The sequence below is a fragment of the Notolepis coatsorum genome (genome assembly GCF_963971535.1).
Source record: "Notolepis coatsorum genome assembly, chromosome: 10".
Taxonomy (NCBI): domain Eukaryota; kingdom Metazoa; phylum Chordata; class Actinopteri; order Aulopiformes; family Paralepididae; genus Notolepis; species Notolepis coatsorum.
Genome location: NC_140174.1, coordinates 89,660,942 through 89,683,541, shown reverse-complemented (window position 1 = coordinate 89,683,541; position 22,600 = coordinate 89,660,942). Strand labels below are relative to the sequence as shown.

At 42.2% G+C, this 22,600-nt stretch overlaps 1 protein-coding gene across 1 annotated transcript in view; it reads left to right on the top strand.

Moving 5' to 3' along the window:
* The window catches only part of hip1rb (huntingtin interacting protein 1 related b), a 71,608-nt gene that overhangs the window by 9,911 nt on the left and 39,097 nt on the right, over positions 1-22,600 (top strand). The window contains exon 2 of the mRNA XM_084323316.1: positions 20,405-20,468. Within this exon, the coding sequence (XP_084179442.1) occupies positions 20,405-20,468 (64 nt within the window). The remainder of the gene's footprint in view (positions 1-20,404; positions 20,469-22,600) is intronic.

The window sequence follows — 22,600 nt, the reverse complement described above, 5'->3', positions numbered from 1 at the left end:
GTTCAGCCAATGTAGGAGGTGTGCCTGATGATTTGATCACAATCATCATAATGTTTATCACAATCAAGCAATTATGATGTATATTTTAATTGTCCTGAAGAGGATAATTGTCCTTTTTATTGTAACGGATTTTATGCCAGATTATTATATTATATGCCAGAACGACAATGAATTTACCAAGACCGCGGCTGCCACGGAAGACATTTCACGTGAACACGATGACTCCAAAGAGCTTTCATTCCAATCTTTTCAAATTCGCTGTGCAAGGTGCGGCTAAGTAGCGCAGTGGACTAATCACTCGCCTACCACCTTAGAGAGACTGGGATCGAATCCAGCTGTCAGCGGTACCGCCGGCATGGCCAGTCGTCCCTACTCCCTACTAACACAGTGGGGTATGTGTCCTGGTCTTTGTAAATTGCGACTCTTACTGGTCGGTCAGGGCGCCTGTTCAGCAGGGAGGGGATCTGGCGGAAATAGCATGAACCTCTGCACGCATTGCGTTCTCCTCGCTGTGTGAAAAGAAGCGGCTGGCGGCTCCACATGTATCGGAGGAGGCATGTGGTAGTTCTACACCCTCCCCAGGCCGACAGTGGGGCAATGCATGCAAACGACCAGGAAAGGAATTGGCATAACGACTAAATTGGGATAAGTGAAAAAATACAGAAAAATACCCAAAATAAATGGAACTTAAAAAAATTGCTGTGCACATTCATGGTACCTAGAGGAAGAAGCCTATTGATTTGTGACCCAATTACCTTCCCTCTAGCGTTGCCATCAGGCTGAAATCTGATGATGATCTGTACCATCATGACACCGTCCAGAGATGCGTCTACTCTCACACAACAACGTTGCAATAATGATGTCCGCCACGTGTGATTTTTAAACGTAGCCTATGTGTCCCCGGCTGGTGCTAACTAGCTAGCCATCGCTCCCGGGAGCCTGCGCCGGTCTGTCTGTCGAAGACCGAGGGAACCGCATCAGGCTTCAGCTGATTAGTGGTCTTCTGGACAAACCTCCCACCCCCAACAACATAATCCGAGGCAATGAAGTGTTCGCTGGAGATCTTCATTCCCTGTCCAACAGGCTGATCGCGCTGCCTGAGTGCAGCCAGCCTGAGCCAACGTGCCAACAACACTGTTTTTTTCACTGGTAGTTTGTGGAAATTAACCAACGTTCCTCTCTCTTTCACACGGTAAAATTAGTTTGAACAGCCAGGAGCAATACAAAAAGAACCACCGCGGTCCCGTTGTTTGGTAGGCAACATTTGACTGACCCGACAGTCCATGTTTACTATGCAGCTAACCCACAGTGTATACACCAAACCAACACCATGACGTCAGCAACAAAATGGCGCCGCACATGTTCATAAATGCTACATAAATGGACAAATATTTTTTTCTTAGAAACGCCTTATTTTTATAACGTGATTTTTTTCTTCTGTGGTTTATCTAAATACTAATTTGATGCTATGACTGTGTTTATTGCTATGCTTCATCTCCCCTTTAAGGTTAGGGTTAGGCGGAAGAGACCCTTCGGCGCTAAACCAATCAGAGAGGGTCTTCGCTGTACGCGGCTAGCCAATCAGAGAGCGTCTTCGCACACATAGGCTACGGAAAGAAATCACGCGTCCGCCACATAGGAATTTCCACCATCTTGAATTATTGGAAAAATATGTTTTTCCCTCCCTCAAATGTGACATTTCAATAATTGATAGGCTGAACCGTATGACCCACCAGATTTCAGGAAAACGCATGGTAAACGGGAAACGATTCTTTGCTTGTAAATGCACTGGCCCAATTTCCACCAAGTTTGACAAATGTGGAGGTCTGAGTCATCTTGCCTCATGGTGGCGCTATTCTCGTGAAACTAAAAACATGAACTATTTCTCAACGGCTCGGATTAGGGGCGCGGTCAAACCGGGTGGATTGAGAATTCGAGCTGTTTCGGGGATATGCCCACTGTTGTGCCACTGACGGCACATGTCTAGTTTGTCTGATGTAATGTTGTGTTTAGTTGCTGAATGGACACGCTGATGTGACATTACTCATTTATGAAGACTGTTTTGGTTGTAAGCAGGCGGTAGACATATTCACGACAGGTCGACTTGTTTTTCTTTTTTTTAAACTTTGACCATTCCGCTGGTTCTTTTTGCGTTTATCGCTTTTTCTCTGGTCAAGTATGACCGACAGAAACAGGTTGAATGGGGGTACAGATGGGGGGAAAGACACTCTGAGAAAGTACGGCTTGTCCGGGAGTCGAACTCGCTACCCCAGATCGGTGACGCGCACGGTTGTCCCCGACGCCGAAATAGCGTTCGAGGTACGCGGTGAGCTACTGGAGCTCCCCCGACTTGTTTTTCTTTAATGCTATGTTTACACACAGCTGGCTTGGTAACTAAGTGTCACTCAAATGAACAACTGACGGTTCCTCTGGACTAGGACAGTCAAATAAATACTTGTGAATAGATTCAGAAACCGGAGACCTGAGACTCCCAAGACTGGCTTTGGGAGGGACCTTTGATCACGTTCACTATCGTATATCGATTGCATTATACTAGACGAAGACGAGTAATTTATTTGGTGGCACTTCCCTTTATCTTCATCTGCTGATTATGTTGTTTGGATCAGGCCTGATGATCGACTTTGCTTTGTAAATATGTTTATGTAATAGTTTCACACATTTAGGCGAAACTAACAATGACTGAACATTTAATTATTTTAAAACTCCTCAACTTTTTATCTAAATACGCTTTTGTGGAACCATAGCTGTTGACTAAAATAAAATGCCTACTTTTTGTGGTGGCTGGGTGGTGTAGACTGTAGAGGGTTTGACTCTGGGTTCGATTCAGTGTCAGTGGTACCCCCTGCTTGGTCAGTCATCCCTACGAACAGTGGAGCAATTGGCAGTGTTCGCAGGTGGGAAGCCGGTGTGATATGAGTCCCGGTTGTTGCAATAGCGACTCCTACTGGTCGGGAGGGAGTGGATCTGGGGGATGTAGCGTGAACCTCTGCATGCGTACACTCTCCCAGTGAAACTCCTCGCTGTCAGGTGAAAAGAAGCAGTTGGCGACTCCACATGTATCAGAGGAGGCATGTGATAGTCTACACCCTCCCCAGACCAACATAGGAGGCATGTGATAGTCTACACCAGTGGTTCTCAAACTGTGGTATGCGTACCACTAGTGGTACTTGGTGGTACTGCTGGTGGTACTTGAAAACATTTCCAAAAAAGCTTAAAAAAAAAAAAAAAAAAAAAAAAATTTGCAGTCAGGCCACTGAACTTAGAAGCAGGCCAGGCCAGTGTTTCTGGTTGCGGCGGCGCGATAGTTAGATAATCTAAGTGGGGAACAACCAGGAGATCACTGTGACAGAGAGTAATGCAGTCTAAACAGTCATAAATCTTTAATTCAACTTCAGCCTTGATCATAACCATTTATTTTTTGATTTCTTGTAATGTCAGATAAAAAATTAAATACTCCCACTTTTCTGAAAAGAGTTGGTGTTAAATCTGACATTACAAAAAATCCATCAAAATATGTGTTGCTGCTAATCATTGACACATGCCTAGCCTGTAATAATCCCCCCCAGAGAAATGTACTTTGCATTTGATATATTGAAAATATTTTACTTTTTGTGTTTTTTTTTAACAATAATTTGTGATGCCATCACACAAACTGGCATTTAAAGGCTAAACATTCAAAAATGTATTGAATATGTGTTTTCTTTTCTTTTTTACAATAATTTGTGATGCCCATCACAAACACTGGCATTTAAAGGGTAAAAATAAAAAAATTCCTGCACCAGAATGCAGGAAATTAAGTTTTTGTAACAAAATAATTGTGTGTGTGAGAGAGCGAGAATGACGGACAATTGCTTGCTGTGTGAGAGAGAGAGAGAGAGAGAGAGAGAGAGAGAGAGAGAGAGAGAGATGGAGAAAATTAAGTACATTTGCTGAAATACAGTTGCTATGTGAGAATGTTAGTTATTATGTTCTCAATGCCCCTTGCATTGTATGAGTTGTGTGGAAGCGTTTGCTAGTTCTAGTGCTATCCCTTTGTACATAGTGGCTGTGTCTGACAAAAGTTAACAATAAATAATGGTATTAGGAATACATTTGCCTCCTGCGTGAACTGTGCATAGCTGAATAGACTGTATTTTAACGCCGGTCATATGGTGGTACTTGGAGAGCCAGCTACATTCTCAGGTGGTACTTGGTGTAAAAAGTTTGAGAACCACTGGTCTACACCTTCCGCAGACCGACAGAGGAGGCATGTATTGTTGTATGCGTGGTGTATTATGTCTGTCTGTTTTCTATCTGCTTGGTTGGACTGCCTATATTTTTGTAGTTTTTTTTCATATTGTTCCTGTCTTTTTTTGTTTATCTTTTCTCTCCCGGGATGCGGTAAATAATGGTGCATTCACATAGCAGCTTTTATCCAAAGCGCTTTACAATTTTGTTCCTCACATTCACCCATTCACACACAGACGGTGGAGGCAACCATGGAAGGTGCCAACCTGCTCATCGGGAGCAATTAGTGGTTAAGTGTCTTGCTCAAGGACAATTCGACCTGCTGCCTGGAAGGAGCGTAAATCGAACCGGGAACCTCCGGATTACCAGACGACTGCTCTACCTCCTGAGCCACTGTCGCACCCAAGCAGAACTAACAATGAGCATAAACGATGAGTGCAGTTTATGATTATCATTTCAGTCCTTACAAAGCAGATTAGTACAGTACCTGCTTGTTGTCGCTACCATTCAATTCCCTGCAGTCTCTATGGTAACTAATCATTGAGGCTTTACTACAGCTGTCAGCCCTGGCCTTGATGATGGTCGATCTGCTGATTGTGCATATTGTTCACTCAATGAGGCATCTGAAATTCACAAACGGCATCAACTTGTAAAGTGCTGTCATACTGTGTCTGGCTGATTGGAGCGCTCTGTGTGTAGGCTGTGTCCACACACAGATATTTCTAAAGACGCGCTTTTGGAAATGTAACGGTTCGAAACAGTTCAGAAGCAAAACAGTAACCTCCACGAATAAAAGATCCACCGCACAGAGAAACAAAGCCGACGGAGGTTTAGCATTTCCAGACTTCTACCACTATTTTAAAGCGTTCTCTTTAAGACCACTGATCACCTGGTTTGATTCTCAAGCATCTGTATCCTGGAGAACATTAGAAGAAAACATAGTGGCACCACATAGACTGCAGGATATAGTATACACCAAATTATCAATTAAGCAATGCGACTTGAAATTTGGCCCTCTTATTACACATGTGATCCGGATATGGCGTGACACACAGAAAAAATTTACTAACCAACATAAATGGCATAGCCATTCTCCCCTATTTAATAACAATGCACTCCTTATTGCACAACGACCTATCAGATATCCCAAATGGGAAAAGCAGGTCATACATTGGGGGATATCTTCAACGAACGGGGTTTCTGTAGCTATCAAGATATTCATAACAAATTTAACCTCACCAGCTCCACTTATTATTTCTATATACAGTTATTAGCAACTTTGAAGGCTCATGGAGTCCCATTAAAGGTACCACTGGAGCACCACAGATATCACAAATTATTTTATTAAAGGGAGACATCGAGAGGCTTCGTCTCTGACTTTTATCATCACTTACTTATGTCTTCGTATGGAATCCTTCCCCTAGACTCAGTTTGGAGGAGGGATATACCAGACTTGGAAGTAGATTTTGATTGGCCTGAAGTCTGGGCAAACGTTCGACTAGCGTCACGCAACCCGGATCATCAACAGATTAATCTTAATTTTATTCATATGACTTACCTGACTCCTATAAGATTGAACCGAATGGGGCTTAAACAAGACTCTCTATGCTCCTTGTGTCTAAAGCAGGGGTGGGCAATTATTTTTCCCGGGGGGCCGAATGAGCAACTGAAAATATGTTGGAGGGCCGGGCGAAAATTCCAAACTCAATTATGCATAATATACATTTTATTTCTATATAAAAAGCAGTAAATGGCATTGTTTTGACCCCTGGTAAGAGTATGTTATTATTTGGCAATTAAAAGGTGAGGTTAGCTTTCAAAAATATCATTTATTCAAATAGAATTTATTTCCAAAATGATAAACAAAATGTGAAACATTAATAACAAAGGGCATGTATGAAATAGTGCTATACAAATAAAGTAATTATTTTGAGTTTCATATACTATTGAAACAAGGATTTTCTTAGCTTTCTAAAGACATCACATCATCTTATAGCCAAAATAAACAAGACATGTTACTGAACTGTGTAAAGAAAAGTGTCCCAGTAGCCTTTTTTACTTTACATGCCTATATTAAACATTTAATGTTTTCAGAACTGTGAAAAGAAAGATCAAGTGTCCCATTTCACTTGTTATATTTCCACATTTTAGTGTTCTTCAGCTCTTTTTTTTTCATTCAGTGTGAGAAATCCAGTCTCTGTTGAGCTTTAACAAGTCCATCAAAGTCAGGTTGCATGTCTGAGGTGGAGATGCGAAGCACAGCTGCCAGATGTTCATCAGTGAGAGAGGATCTGTACCTGGACTTGGTAAACGTCATGACTGAGAATGTCTGTTCACATATAGGTGGATCCAAAGAGAACCAACATCTTCTGAGCATGTCTCCTCATGTTTGGAAGGTTCTCCTCCTTGAGAGCAGAGTAGAACTCTAGCAGTGATGCTGACTTAAAGTGCTCTTTCAGTAGTGAATCAGACTGCAGGTCAATGAGTTCAAGCTGAACATCAGTGGGTGCACTATCAACACTGCAGGTAAAGGGAGAGGAAACCAGATGCATTTCATCCTCAACCTTTTTGAAATCTTGAAAACGCCTTGAAAATTCATCATGCAGTGCTCCCAACATGGATGAGTACCTGTGCCGGTGATCAGCTGATGGTTTGACTTCTTTCAGGGTTTTCATGTGTTTGAGATTGTTGCTGCCTAGTTGCCTGCCTTGAAATTAATTGCAACTTTGTCATGAAGGCTTTCACATGGCTATGCATTTCATGAGCAAAAATGCCCTTGCCCTGCAGTTGTGTGTTCAGTAGGGATGGGTACCGTTCACATTTGAACCGATACGGTACCGGTACCTGTGAATCGATACCGGTACCCAACAGTACCTTTTTTCTGTACTTTAGTCTCTAAAAATGTAATCTACCTACCTCAGTTGTGAAAAAAGAAATCCAAACTTCAAATAACCACACTTTCGACCGTTTTCGGCTTGCCCCGACTGCTTTGTTGTTTAATCAAGTCAAATTCTAGGTAAGCGTATATTGTGCGTGTGAACGTTGACATGAAAAGAAAAAAGTAAAAAAAATTAAAAAAAGATATTTTTTTTTTTTTTTTTTATTATCATGTAATCAGTCAGAATCAGAATCAGAATCAGAATCATCCCGCGGGCCGTATCCGGCCCCCGGGCCGTACAATGCCCAGGTCTGGTCTAAAGGGTGATATCGGTACATTTATGCATATGTATTGGGAATGCCCCCCTGTTAAGATATTCTGGGAAGAAGTAATCATGCAATTATCAGAATTTTTATCTCTGACCATACTTGTACAGGCTGTACTTCCTTCGGTATTGTTGCTGAATAATGTCTCTGTTATCACACTCTGTACATGTAAAGAGGCTAATCTTGTCCGGTATTACGGCTGCCAAAAAGCTAATAGCATCACGTTGGATTCAGCCAGATAAAATGTCCCTGAAGGTTTGGATTCTTACCTTGATGTGATTTATTTAGAGATATCTACCGCACGAATCCTAATGAAGCCAGCATAGCAATTTGGTCAGTTGTGGTGGAGAAGATAAAGCATAGCATATGAATTTGTAATCCTTGGTTAGAAACGAAATAATGGATGGATTATGGGGGGTCCTGAGGGGGGGGGAAGAAGAGCGAGCAAGAGCATATGTATGTATTGTATTGTATTGTAAGTATTATGTATATATCTCGTAACCTACATTTATATTGATTCAAATACTGGACTGTATAGTCCTGTGATTTATTGTGGATATTTACTGTTAATGTTTGTGTGTCTAGTTTTATGTCATGTCAAAAATTGAAAAAAATAATAAAAGAAGAAAAATCACAAAAAAAGAAGCTAAACAGTAGTTTTGAGTGGGGAAATCCGTAACACTAAAGATGGCAGCTGCTATTTGAATGTCATTAAATGTGATGTGATTTTATGTTGAATGAAATTATGTTTTACTACACTTTGAGGTGAACTGTGAGTTTTAGAGATGTTTTTAATTGAACCCTTCCGAAGAACCATATAAGTCAGTTTTTGAAATGTCTTTGTCTTTGATGGACCATGTATTTGCAGTTGTAAAATCAATCCAAATAACTTGAAATGTGATATAGCACCAGAAAGTACTCAGCCTCTACTATATCTAACTATGACTGAACACAATGCTCTTAACTTACCATCTTTAGATAATAAAGTTTGAAAACATTGTTCCTCTGAAAACGTCAAACAGACTTGTATGGTTCTTCGTCTGAGGAACTCTATTAATCATTCACAATCTCTGCCAAAAGACTGGGAATCGATGTGTTGAGCGGTTGCCATGGTAACTAAGGACTCTGTGGCAGAAACCTCTGGATGTCGCATGTGTAGAAGCTCGTCTGGTGTAGCCTTTTTCTTTTCTATCACAAACTTGTCCCTTTGACCACATTAACAATTCTGTGTCAGTAATTTTCCAGTGACTTCAAATGACAAACTTCAAACAATGGTATGTATGATGGGTACAGATAATGAGCTCATTCAAAGAGACCAGAGGTCAGGTCATTTTAGCTGACTCTTTTATCCAAACCGACTTACAAGTTCTGTACAACAGATCAGCAGGAAGGGCACAACTCTGGAAGCCAAGGGTAAGTAAGATAGTCAAACAGGGTTGAACTTGAGTGCTACAATGCATAGCATTATAGACACATTATCATAGTAGGTAGGTAGTAATATAGGCATGGTAGATTCCTTAGTAGCAGAGTGCATGATAGTAAAAGACGGTACAAAGGTTACGTGAAGTAGTGTGTTTTTAGTCAATGACAGAAAATTGGGCCGGTTTCGCCTGGTGGGAAGTTCGTTCCACCCCCCCCCCCCCCCCCAGGTGTTAGTACCCGTTGTCAGGGTGGTGGCAGAGTGAATCCACAGGAGTGGTAGATCAGTGGTTTGGTCAGGAGTGGTCTCTCTTATGATCGTCTCCAAGGCTTTTCCTCCTATCATTCCATATTTCCGAAACACCTAACGAGATGGGCTTGTCATGCCAGCTGTTACTCGACGGAGGTGGGGAGCTTTCGCTCAAAACGCGCGTGCGCACCCCCACCTGATCACTCTACCTTCACGGTGACGTTATTCATGATATGTCTGACTGAAAGTGTTTATGTTTGATCATTTACCAAAGAGAAAACAGAACTTTTCAAAATACGGCTTGAAACTCTTTTATACTGTACAATAGTGCCTGTCAATAATGTTGCTGATGAATATTGTTCTTTAACACTTTCAGTGCCACGGTTCCGGTGCCCCGGAACCCCGTTGCGGCAACATTGTCGAAAAGGATTGTTTTTTAATCGGTTCATTTCCGTTTTATACCATTTTGAAAAACGCTAGTTTTTTTAAAGTTCCAGAAAAAATTTAGATTCTGTGATAAACGCCCTTTACTGGAATACACTGGAATACACAAAAAACGTTGTAATTTTTCGGCCTATTTATGAATAGTTTTCAAATAAACGCTAGATTATCGATAGTATATGTGTACTTATGCACGCTATAGAAGCGGGCTGAAAAATCGATTATCTTATTTCCTGATCGCACACACACACAGACACACATATACACACATGTAGAGCCATATGAAATCCGTTTTATTATTTTCCAAATTCCATTTTATTTTTTCCCAAATTCCATTTTTTCCGTTTTAATATTTCAGAATTCTGTATTTTGCCTTTTATGCTCATTTTACCATCAGAAATAGTGTCTAATAAGTGGGAATGAATAAATGTCCACAATTGAATAAGATATAACAGTCCATTTAATGTTTTTAAGTGCTTCAACTCAGAAATACAGTTCAATTTTACACAATATTTTTCAATTAATATTGTGACAAAATAAAAATACATATTTCAAGTGTAAACAATAGATACAGCTAGCTACTACTGACATTATCACAATGACAATGTCAGTAACCTAGCTATATCTATTATATTGTGATGAAATATAGTAATGCATAATTTAGGCACCTTTAGTTTAGTTTATTTCGTTTATAAAGGACAGTGTATAATGGCAAACGTTTGCATTAAACAAATGGATGAGTGCACCAGATTTAGCAAGAAGCTATCATTTCCATCTATAGTCCTATGTACTGTAACGTTTCATAGCTATTTAAGTTTATTTAGATTATAAAGGGCAGTGTATAATGACAATAGTTTGCATTAAACAAATGGATGGGTGCACTAGATTTAGCAAGAAGCTATCATTTCCATCTATAGTCCTATGTAATGTAACGTTTCATAGCTATTTAAGTTTATTTAGATTATAAAGGGCAGTGTATAATGACAATCGTTTGCATTAAACAAATTGATGGGTGCACCAGATTTAGCTAGAACTTCTAGAAGCTATCATTTCCATAGATAGTCCTATAACGTTACATAGCTATTTAAGTGTATTTAGTTTATAAAGGGCAGTCGTTTGCATTAAACAAATGGATGGGTGCACTAGATTTAGCTAGAAGCTAAACGTCCTAATAGTGTCGCAAGTGTTTTTGCGTGTCCAGTCAACGGAACGTTGACAGAATTAGCAAAACACCTTATCACCGGAGGCATAAAAGTCATTAGGATACTGTTCTGCTCTGAATTGAGGGCTTATTGTGGAATAGTTTAGCTTCTTGACGATGTTAACACAAGCAGCCAGACGCTTGAGCACCGCGGCTGTGTTGTGTGTAACACGCTGTAGCGTCCCCGCCTCCCCGGTCGCGTGTACACCAAACGTTCCACCCAAAAACGAAATTTCAGTCCAGATTAGGCCAAATTCTGCAATATTCCACGTTTTGCAGTTGATTCCATTTTTATTGGTTAATTCCGCGATTCCGTCCGCGATTCCGTGAACGCGGATTTCATATGGCTCTACACACATGGCACACACTGATATATATATAGGTGAAAATAGCTCGGATTATCCCAAGACTGGTAAAATAGATTCCTTACCTCAGATCAGATGTTCTCCAAAAAGATTATTCCAATTCCTGATTGCCATTTCAAATATCGATCGCGTTTATTGATCCAACGCTGGGTACTGAAACACACATTTTCTGCTGTTCTGGTGGTGGGCGATTACTTGGATCGTCTCCGGTTACTTGTCTGACAAGTAAAATGTGGAAGCAGGACTTTTTTTTTCTCCATGCGTTTCCATTCAATCCAATCCAAAGGGGTGCAGTACCATCCGGAGAGGCGGTATTTTCCCTGTTCGAGTTCAGACAGATCCCCACTGGTAACGTGAGGCTAGATTGATGAAAAATTTATGGAAATCAATAATAAATTAAAAAAAACAAGATCTCTCGTCGTTGGCACTCAACGGTTGGCATTAACTAACGAGAAATCTCGTCGTTGGCACTCAAAATGTTAATGGTTTTAAACGTCAGTTTCACATCACTACACACACTTGGCTTTGGGTCACAAAGTGATTCAGAGTATTTTTTTTTTATCCACTTTTTCTCCCATTTTCTATATTTTCTCCCATCCCAATTTCGTATCATCCAATTCAACCCTCCCCTGTCACGAACGCTGTTTCTTGCCTCCCACAAGCCGGCTGCAATGTGGACTAAGTCATACATAGCACAAGTCCCCTCCGGTACTTGAGGTAACAGCAGTCGCATCTTTTCACCTGCGCAGCTCGATCTCTCAGTGGCGAGGAGTAACGCGTGGGACTCGTGGGAGGCTCACGCTGCCCCCGACACTTCCTGATTCTACTGCGCAGGCGCACCAACCGATCTGTAGGAGTCGCTGTCCACAACGCCCGATCCCCACCCATCAGTTTCCCACCCCCTAATACGGCCAATGTGTATTAGTACGGACGACCAGCTAAACTGAAAGCAATGTGGAGCGCTGGGCTCGAACAGGCAAGCCCAGCATCTCCGTCATTCGTGGCGAGCGTCTTGCCCACTATGCCACGTAGCCGCCCTAAGTGATTCAGAGTTTATGTTGAAGAAGGACATTGTCCGAAACATGTCTGCTATATATTCAGGCTGCCATTAAAAACATTGAAACTGAGAGTGCTGGTCCGGCTACCCTGCTTTTTGATATGTTGAGATTCAGCAATGTGCTGTAATGAAAGTCTGGGGGGTGGGGAACTGGACATAGATCCCCACGGAAACGGTAACATTTGAAACTGGATTTTGAGCGGGAACCCTGCTATAGATCTAGAACAATGTTGTCTCCCTGTTCCTGCACAATGCGCTTTCTATTGGGACAGATGCGCTGTGCAGGGCGAGAAGGGGAACTCCTGCTTGGTCAGGGTCGTTGGCCGTGTTGATTCTTGACACGCTGTGTAGGGATGGGTACCTTTCACATTTGAACCGATACGGTACCGGTACCTGTGAATCGATACCGGTACCCAACGGTACCTTTTTTCGGTACTTTAGTCTCAAACATTTTTATTTAACTACCTCAGTCGTGAAAAAAATTATCCAAACTTCAAATAACTACAATTTCGATCGTTTTCGGCTTGCCATTGCTCCGACTGCTTTGTTGTTGAATCAAGTCAAATCCTAGGTAAGCATATATTGTGCGTGTGAACGTTGACATAAAAAAAAAAAAAAAGTAAAAAAAAAAAACAGTATCTCACTTGAATCGATACTCGGTAGTACCGACGTGTTTCGGTTCGGTACCTCAAAAGTACCGAATTCGGTACCCATCCCTAACGCTGTGATGGTTCTGTTTGGACTGGGACGCCAAGTGCCACAGAGAGAGAGACCACAGGAGCCGAGCGCAACACAATGAATCCTCAAGAGGATTAACATCTGAAGCCATTTGATGTGATACAGAATCGTTTTGGGGAAAACGGATAAAAAAGACGGGACAATAGGAATGTTTTTAGGGACATTTTCAGTAAATGTTGGAACTTGACCGCGTTTACTTTACTTTATTCGAACAAATAATTAGTATTTTGCACTCGTTCTTATCGTGACGGATTCATTGTGTGTAGTTTTATCAATGAATACATTCAACTGTCTGGATTGGCTAGTAGTGAGGTAACCAGGTTAGCATAACCTTTTATTTAAACTCAATGCAACTGAGGTTTCCCTCGTTTACAGTCACGTCGAGTGCACAATACACATACAGAAAGGAGCAAAATAAAACCATATAAAATCATAACAATAAAACAAGACGAGGGAAAAAAGCAAGGATAACAAATAAATGAAACATATACAACTCGATTGACAAAAGTTGGAGATCAAGGTTTTAAACCCTGCAACAGAGGGGATAATATCAAGCTTTGAGGACTGTTGTGGAGTTCATTCCATGAGCTAGAGGGGCATCATAGCCAAATGAAATGCAGATTTAACTTGAGATAAGTGTCTCAAGTCTTGTGACCTTGCGGCCCAGAAAACTAGCAGCGGTCTGTTGAATTAAGCTGATAAGGACCTTCAATAAGGGCTCTTGCTGCAGGACAAACACCGAGTGTGGAGCAGTAGAGGTGGTGGTTCGTTGTAGTCAGCCGAACACGAGTGTCTTAGCTAGGATGTCCAAGCACATGGATACTCTTTTGAAAAGCAAAATAGGCCTACCTGACAAGGTAAGGGAAGAGGCTTCTATAGCAGTGTGTGTGGACTGTGGTGAGTGTATTGGTATGTGTTGTAATGCTTTCAGGCAATGGACCTTCTGGCGGACCTCTGGGATTAAGGCAGGCTTTCCTTTCCTCTCACTGCCCCTCTGTCTTACTGTGGGAGGGGGGGGGGGGTTGGACCACTGTGTGTGTGTGTGTGTGTGACCACATTCACTGCTGCTACACTGAGTCACTCCGAAGCACCAGATATAACTCAGTTTTTTATATCTCTTGGATAGACCATGTATTTGCAGTTGTAAAATCAATCCAAATCACTTGGGAGTGTGAATGTTTTATATCGCCAGAAAGTACTCGACCTCTACTGTCTTTAACTATGACCGAACACAATGCTCTTTTAGATAATAAAGTTTGACAACATTGTTCTTCTGAAAACGTCAAACGGGATTTATATGGGTCTTGGTCTGAGGGACTATGGACCTTCTGGCGGCCCTCAGGGATTAAGGCAGGCTTTCCCTCTCACTGCGACAGTGACTCAGGGGGTAGAGCGGTCGTCTGGTCCTCCTGGGCAGCGTGTCGAAGTGTCCTTGAGCAAGACACTTAACCCCTAATTGCTCCTGATGAGCAGGTTAGCACCTTGCGTCATGGTTGCCTCCGCCGTCGGTGTGTGAATGTGTGAGAGAATGGGGCTTTGGATAAAAGCACTATATAAATGCACCATTTTGCCTTATGCCTTATGGTTTTATGTGTGGACAAGGCCTGAGACTATTTTTCTCTCTCTCTCTACTCTCTCTGTGGTGTACATTCTGTATATTCCCATTTGAATGAATGAAGTTTATTTCAAGCCATTTAGCATGTACAAAAGAAAACGACACACAAATCAAATTACAAGTTGGCCGTAAAGGTTAGGGCTGAAGCTACAAGCTTGTAAATGCCCTAATCCAGTGCATCATCTTAAATGTATCACTGATCTTCATTATCAACCAAAAAAAACTAAAAATAAGAATAACAACAATCGACAATAAAAACAAAACAATTGATCTAATCAATTTGATTCGAAACACATGGTTAACCATCCACGGCATACTTCTCAAGAATAAGTTGTTTGTACATCCATTTAACCAACCATTGTGATTTCTTTAGTAGCAAAACTAACTGGATAGTTGATGGTTGATTGTGTGTGTGTGTGACCGCATTCACTCCTCCTGTCTTGCTGCGTTTGAACCAAGTTCTCCTGCTGGCGTCACGTTTTCCTCCACCTGACCTTGAGCGACCTCTGGCCTTGGCGTTGGCGTTATGAGCCGCGGAGCGAGGCTTGATGAACTAGTGACTATTCTATGCCTCCATAGACTTTAAAGGAATAGGTTCGCAATTTGTTAGGATAATGGCGAGTCACCTCATTATATTAATCCCAATACAACATCATACATTCCGTAGTATTTGGTCACCCGTTGGCATGCTCCCCCTCCGCCTGTCCGTCTCGCTCTCTCCTTTACTTTCTCTGTGCCCGTCTCCCTTTCCTAGTCTCCGACAGGAGTGTGTATTCCAGCTGTGAGCTGGTGACTGAAGGGTGGCTGGTATTACATCTACAGTGCTCACCATCTCTGCCAAGTGCCCTTGAGCAAGGCATTTAACCCCAAAGAAACGCCCCAGGGTGGTCGCTGCCCTGCGCTCTGACCCCTTTGATGAAATGCATATGTGTGGGGGACTGTATATGTATGTAACTAGGAGGGATATGATCACTACTGTGTGTGTATGTGTAACTAGAATGGATATGAGGACTGTATGTATGTAACTAGGAGGGATATGAGGACTGTGTGTATGTGTAACTAGGAGGGATATGAGGACTGTGTGTATGTGTAACTAGGAGGGATACGAGGACTGTGTAACTAGGAGGGATATGAGGACTGTATACTAGGAGGGTATGTGTAACTAGGAGGGATATGAGGACTATGTGTGTAACTAGGAGGGATATGAGGACTGTGTGTATGTGTAACTAGGAGGGATATGAGGACTGTATGTGTAACTAGAAGGGATACGGGGACTGTGTAACTGAGGAGGGATATGAGGACTGTATGTGTAACTAGGAGGGTATGTGTAACTAGGAGGGATATGAGGACTGTGTAACTAGGAGGGAATATGAGGACTGTGTATGTGTAACTAGGAGGGATATGAAGACTCTGTAACTAGGAGGGATATGAAGACTGTATGTGTAACTAGGAGGGATATGAAGACTCTGTAACTAGGAGGGATATGAGGACTGTATGTGTAACTAGAAGGGATACGAGGACTGTGTAACTAGGAGGGATATGAGGACTGTATGTGTAACTAGGAGGGTATGTGTAACTAGGAGGGATATGAGGACTGTGTAACTAGGAGGGAATATGAGGACTGTATGTGTAACTAGGAGGGATATGAAGACTATGTGTAACTAGGAGGGATATGAAGACTCTGTAACTAGGAGGGTTATGAAGACTGTATGTGTAACTAGGAGGGACATGCAAACCTTTCAATTGCCTTGTGCACATGCACATTGATAATAGTGAAAAAAGTAGTAGAACGCGCTCACCTCACTAGACTTGACACTGGGTGCTGTAACCTCTGATATCATACATAAAAAATAGGGAAACAATGTCCAGGCACGCACTCCAGGTTTTTCCAAATGTATTGGCAGCCTGTAATCATGACGTTTCGGTGTGAACACACCTTCTTCAGAATGGCTTGCATGAAGCATGAAGGGTAAGTGACCCTAGTAAATACAAGTCAAACAGGAAGTGACAACATAGGAAGTGACAACACATTCCCACAAGAGATATGCAAAAATGTTGTCACTTCCTGGTTGACTTGTATTTACTAGGGTCACTTATAGGGATGGGTACCTTTCACATTTGAACCGGTACCGGTACCTGTGAATCGATACCGGTACCCAACGGTACCTTTTTCTGTACTTTAGTCTCAAGAAATTTTATTTACCTACCTCAGTCGTAAAAAAAAAATCCAAACTTCAAATAACTACAATTTCGACAGTTTTCGGCTTGTCATTGCTTCGACTGCTTTGTTGTTGAATCAAGTAAAATCCTAGGTAAGCATATATTGTGCGTGTGAACGTTGACATGAAAAGAGAAAAGTAAAAAAAAAAAAAAAAAAGTAAAACAAAAAAATTATATATATATATATATTTTTTTTTTGGTTTCTCACTTGATTCGATACTCGGTATTACCGACGTGTTTCGGTTCGGTACCTCAAAATTACAGAATTTGGTACCCATGCCTAGTCACTTACCCTTCATGCTTCATGCAAGCCATTCTGAAGAAGGTGTGTTCACACCGAAACGTCATGATTACAGGCTGCCAATAAATTTGGAAAAACCTGGAGTGCGTGCCTGGACATTGTTTCCCTATTTTTTATGCACATTGATAATACAAATTAAATAATCTTCCCTCTCCCTCTGCCACCGTCCGAGTGACCGGGAGCCTGAATGTATTATGAGGGCCTCCCCGCAGCCAGTAGCCATCTGCTGGGGCCTCTGTGCCAGGCCCTGTGTGCCAGAGCGTGGCCCCCATCCAACCCAATCTTCTACCCCAGCTGTCGGCCTTCCTCCCCCAACAAGCCCCTCATTGTCACACACCCCTCCATGTTAGTGCATCACACATTCACACTTGTCCTATGTAAGCCAGGGGCTTCGTTCGCACCGGGAGGAGGGTGGGTGAGGAGAGAGAGTCTCCCATTAAGCAGGAGGACCCGCTCTCTCTCTCTCTGAAGGCTAGTTTGGCCCACAGTAGCCCCTCTGTTCTTTGTGTTGTGGCTGTATGTGTTTTGGTGGCGGTGAGGGAGGATGGGGGGGGGGGGGCTCCCTAGTTTCACCTAATATAAATGAGGCCTTTATGTTGTTATGCAGCAGCAGGACTGATAGTTGATGATGTATTACACAGAGATGGATGTGACATGAGAACGGGTCTATGTTGAAGGATAAGGGTCAGTGAGAGTCACTGTTGGTTTGGTCGGGTTTACATTTCTTCACGTTTGTACGGAAATACAACATTTTCTCATGCAGACGGGAGGTTAGTCGAGTGGGTGGGTGGGTGGGGGGAGGGGGGGGGGTGGAGTGAGAAAGAGGTTGGAAATTAAGTATCCCAGACATAACTGAAATGAAATCATAGGGGCTTATCACCTCGTATACACGAGGATTACGCAGTTAGTAATTAACTCAAGTTAAATGGCAGAGCTGGCTCGTTTGTGGCGATTTGAACCGAGACCCCTGGGCTGTGATTGATGTGTTGAAATGGACCTCATTCATGAACTGCTCTTACACACAAATTTGTTCTTACGCACTATAGGAGTTATTTTTTTTTTAGACCTCTATTTAGTCTTACAGACGGGAAGCCAAGCCTGGTGGCTATTTGTAACTCCTTGCCCTCTATTGTGTACCTCTTGTATCGGGCAGTCGCCACAATAGATGTCAGGAGGGCAAGGAGTTACAAATAGTCACCAGGCAAGGCTTCCCGTAAGACCAAATTTAGGCCCAATATTCTGGAAGAGAAAAACTACATGTGTCTTAAGATGTGTTAACCAGTGTTGTAGTCGAGTCACAAAATCTCGAGGTCGAGTCTCAAGTCCCCAGTGTTTGAGTCGAGCCCTACATCAAGGTTGAATCCACTCCACTCTGGCTGTCAAAGAGCTGACCATAAATGACACAGCGGTCACCATTTCAAAGGGAGTTTATTTACTTTGTGACACAATAGCCAAACAAATGCACTAGCCATCGATATCTTATGCCAAATGATTAGGGTCTATAAAAAAAAAGATATATTTATCAATAAAAAAATCGGAGTCCTCGTCTGCACCTAACGAGTCCGAATGCAGTCGATGTCCGAGTCATCGGTGCTCAAGTCCGAGTCATCAGTGCTCAAGTCCAAGTCGAGTGAAAATCAGTCCAGGACTCGAGTACTACAACACTGACTTGAGTTAACGGCAACGCATCCTTAACAACACAGAGTGGTTGGGGCTTGAGGACTAGAGATTAGAGAATGATGCATTCTGGCCCCCCGAGTCTAGGATTACAGACGTACTGAATTCCTTTCATTGTCCCGAATTAACCGCGTTGCACATTACTTGTGACGGAGACACACAAACCATTGGTTGAGAGGGGGATATAATTGTGCTTTTGCAGATGGCAGTTGTTTTCATTAGGAGGTTGACAGTTTATCGCTGTGCGAGCCTGCTGTTTGCGTTTTCAATACCAGAGATTACATAATTTATTTTGTATTCAGCTGGAGCAGGACGACAACCATGATGAGATGAGATCGAGGTATAACATGACCGAACCATCAGATATCGTGCTGTGTTTGTGTTGTAAGTAGGTCCTATTCATCTGATGGAGCATTACCCCCCACACAACCCCACCTCGTATTATCATATTCATCTGAGACTGAAATCGTCTGTGTAGCAGACGCCCACCCAACCACAGTGTTCCCGTCTTATCTCTCTCCATCTCTCTCTCTATCTCTCCCCCTTTCTCTCACCCCTTCCTCCTTCTGTTCAGACACACCGGTTCTACCTGCTCGACCGGGTGCCTGGCGCGTAGCTGCCGTTCATCCCATGGTACTGGTGACATTTAGTCTCCGTCTCCCTCTGTCCTCTTTTATTAGCCTGGATAATGGGAGACACCAGTCGGCCCTGTTTGACCTGCGGTATCTGCGGTACGACCCAGATGACTCATACATGGCGCAAGATGCGGTGTGGGCCTAAACCTTTAAATTTGCTGGTTGTGTTACGAGTAGATGACGCGACGGGTAGAGTCGCTGCGGACGCTGCTTTTAGTGACGTTGGGTAAAACGGCATTGATGCTATTTTAGGAACAAAGGTTCCTCCGTAGTCATTCTGCTCAATTATGCCAGGAATGCCTGTCTCATCTGGGATGCACCCAAATAAATTAAACGCAAGTCTAGCAGCTCATTCTATGTGGGATTATTAAAAAAAATAAAAAAAAAGTTATTATTATTATGTCCATACAGAATATGTATGTATGTATGTGTGTGTGTGCCAGGTTTACACACAATACTGCTGCTAAACGTAGCTGGTTGCCTAGCTGAGGCCATTCCCAGGTGTTTGCTTCTAGCTGATAGTGGATGGGTGGAGATTAACTGGTCACTTGTTCAGTAAACACACACTTCCCAGCGGTCATCAGACAAAAAGTACATTAGCTTAGTGAACACAAACATGGGCCTGGCGGGAGGCGGTGCCGCCTTAACACTTTCATTACCACATGGTTAACCCTTTTGCTGTGACAATACAGAAGATTAACCCTTTCACTGCCACACAACAATAACCCTTTCACAACCACACTACAGAAGGTTAACCCTTTCACTACCACACAACCGTCTGTAGTGTGGTAGTGACAGGTTAACCTTCTGTAGTGTGGTAGTGAAAGGGTTAAAAGCCTAAATGGCTAATTCAATCATAGACTCAAAACAGATTTGAACAGAACATTAAATACTGTAAGCCGACCAACCGTTTTCCTGGAATGCACTGTACCATTTTACCAAATAGGGCCGAGAATCGTGTGTCTGGACCTAAAGCGGTTGTTTAGACTTAGTGATTGACTGATTGGACGTCTCTCTCTCCTCTCTCCTCCAGCTCAGCAGCATCAGCAAAGCCATTACCTCGGCCGAGACGCCGGTGAAGGAGAAGCATGCGCGCCGTATCCTTTCTGATTTTGCAAATGTCAAACTAAAACCAGCAGAGCTATTTCTGTACCTATTGAGTTTACACTGTAGCTTTTGTCATGTTTGTTTTAAAAGGTTAACTGTTGTAATATCCAGGCCAGTGTGGTGATGTGTATTAATTTCTTCCAGGTAAAAGCTGAGATATTGCCATTATTTCACATGAATTGATGGAATCATTGGCAACAAAGTTGCCAGATTCAAAGATGTTGATGAAAAATACTGTTATTGTCCATCTATTATTATTAAGGAAATGTCGTGCAGCGGAGCGAAAATGGAGAAAAACAAAAACCACCATATGCTGTGATATATACAAAGATGCTTTAACTGCTTATAATAAAACCATCCGCTTAGCAAGGAAAGATTACTTCTCTAAAATCATTACAGAAAATGCTGGAAACTCCAGAGTCCTCTTTTCCACTATTAATGTACTACTCAACACTGCCCCTACACCTCCTCAGTCATCAACGGTTAAGTGTGAAGAACTTGCACTATTCTTTAACAACAAAATAACCTTCAGGGCCAGCATTACTCATGATGGAAATACAGCTGATTGCGGCAAACCGTGCAATGTAACCATGAGAAGTTTCACATGCATCACATTAGATGTACTCTGCAAAACTGTCTCAGAATGTAACTCCTCCACCTCAGACATTGACCCTATACCTACAGCTTTCTTCAAACGGGTATTTAATAGTGTTTCAGGCTGTGCTAGATATCATAAACACTTCCCTTAGGACTGGTACTTTCCTGGATGCCTTTAAAACAGCAGTTGTAAAGCCATTACTAAAAAAACCTAACTTGGATAGTAATGAAATGGCAAATTATCGTCCAATATCCAACCTACCATTCATTAGTAAAGTACTTGAAAAGATAGTTTCAGTTCAAATAAATTCCTTTCTTGAAGAAAACAACATCTTAGAAGAATTTCAGTCAGGATTCAGAAAATATCATAGCACTGAAACTGCCCTCACCAAAATAATCAGTGACCTCAGACTAAACTCTGACGAGAATAAGATCTCCATCCTTATCCTGTTAGATCTCAGTGCAGCATTTGATACAATCGATCACGATATTCTAATCGATCATCTTGAAAACCATGTCGGTTTCTCAGAACATGTGCTGGGCTGGTTTAAAACATACATCAGAGGGAGGAAATTCTATGTTAAACTAGGAGATCACATGTCTGATATATACGACAACAACTATGGAGTTGCACAAGGGAGTTGCTTAGGTCCTTTACTCTTCTCCCTTTACATGTTACCGCTGGGTGATATCATCAGAGAACATAATGTAGATTTCCATAGCTATGCTGGATGATACACAACTGTACATATCTGCTGAACCAAATGATACAGCGATTAGCTCCATTACAGACTGCTTACTGGCAATAAATAAATGGATGAGTAAGAACTTCCTGAAACTAAACGAGAACAAAACTGAAATTCTAATTATTGGCTCCAAAACTAAAAAAGAAACATTAATAAAGAACCTCGGGGGACTAACCCCTTGGATCAAATCTGAGGTCACTAGTCTTGGGGTTATCATAGATTCAGAACTGAACTTCAATTCTCATATTAGCAAAGTGACGAAAACATCGTTCTTCCATCTCAGAAATATAGCAAAAGTACGACCATTTATTAATCAGAACGATGCTGAGAAGCTAATTCATGCATTCATATCTAGCCGGTTAGACTACTGTAATGCACTTTTCACAGGTCTCCCTAAGAGAACCACAGAGAGGCTTCAGCTAATCCAAAACTCTGTAGCCCGACTGCTAACTAGAACCAAAAGGAGAGAGCACATTAGTCCAGTCTTAGCTGCTTTACACTGGCTTCCTGTAACATTTAGAATTGACTTTAAGGTCCTTCTCCTTACATACAAAGCTCTAAATGGACAGGGACCTAGCTACATCGCCAACACTCTAATAAATTACACACCAGCAAGAACACTGCGATCATCAGCTGCTGGACTACTAGAGGCTCCCAGAAGCAGTCAAAAGAGGATCGGTAATGCAGCCTTTATCAACTACCGTAATTCCTCTAATAGTAACCGGGTCTCAAATACAAGCCGGGTCTCTATTAATGGCCGGGTGCGCTCTTGAGCTAAG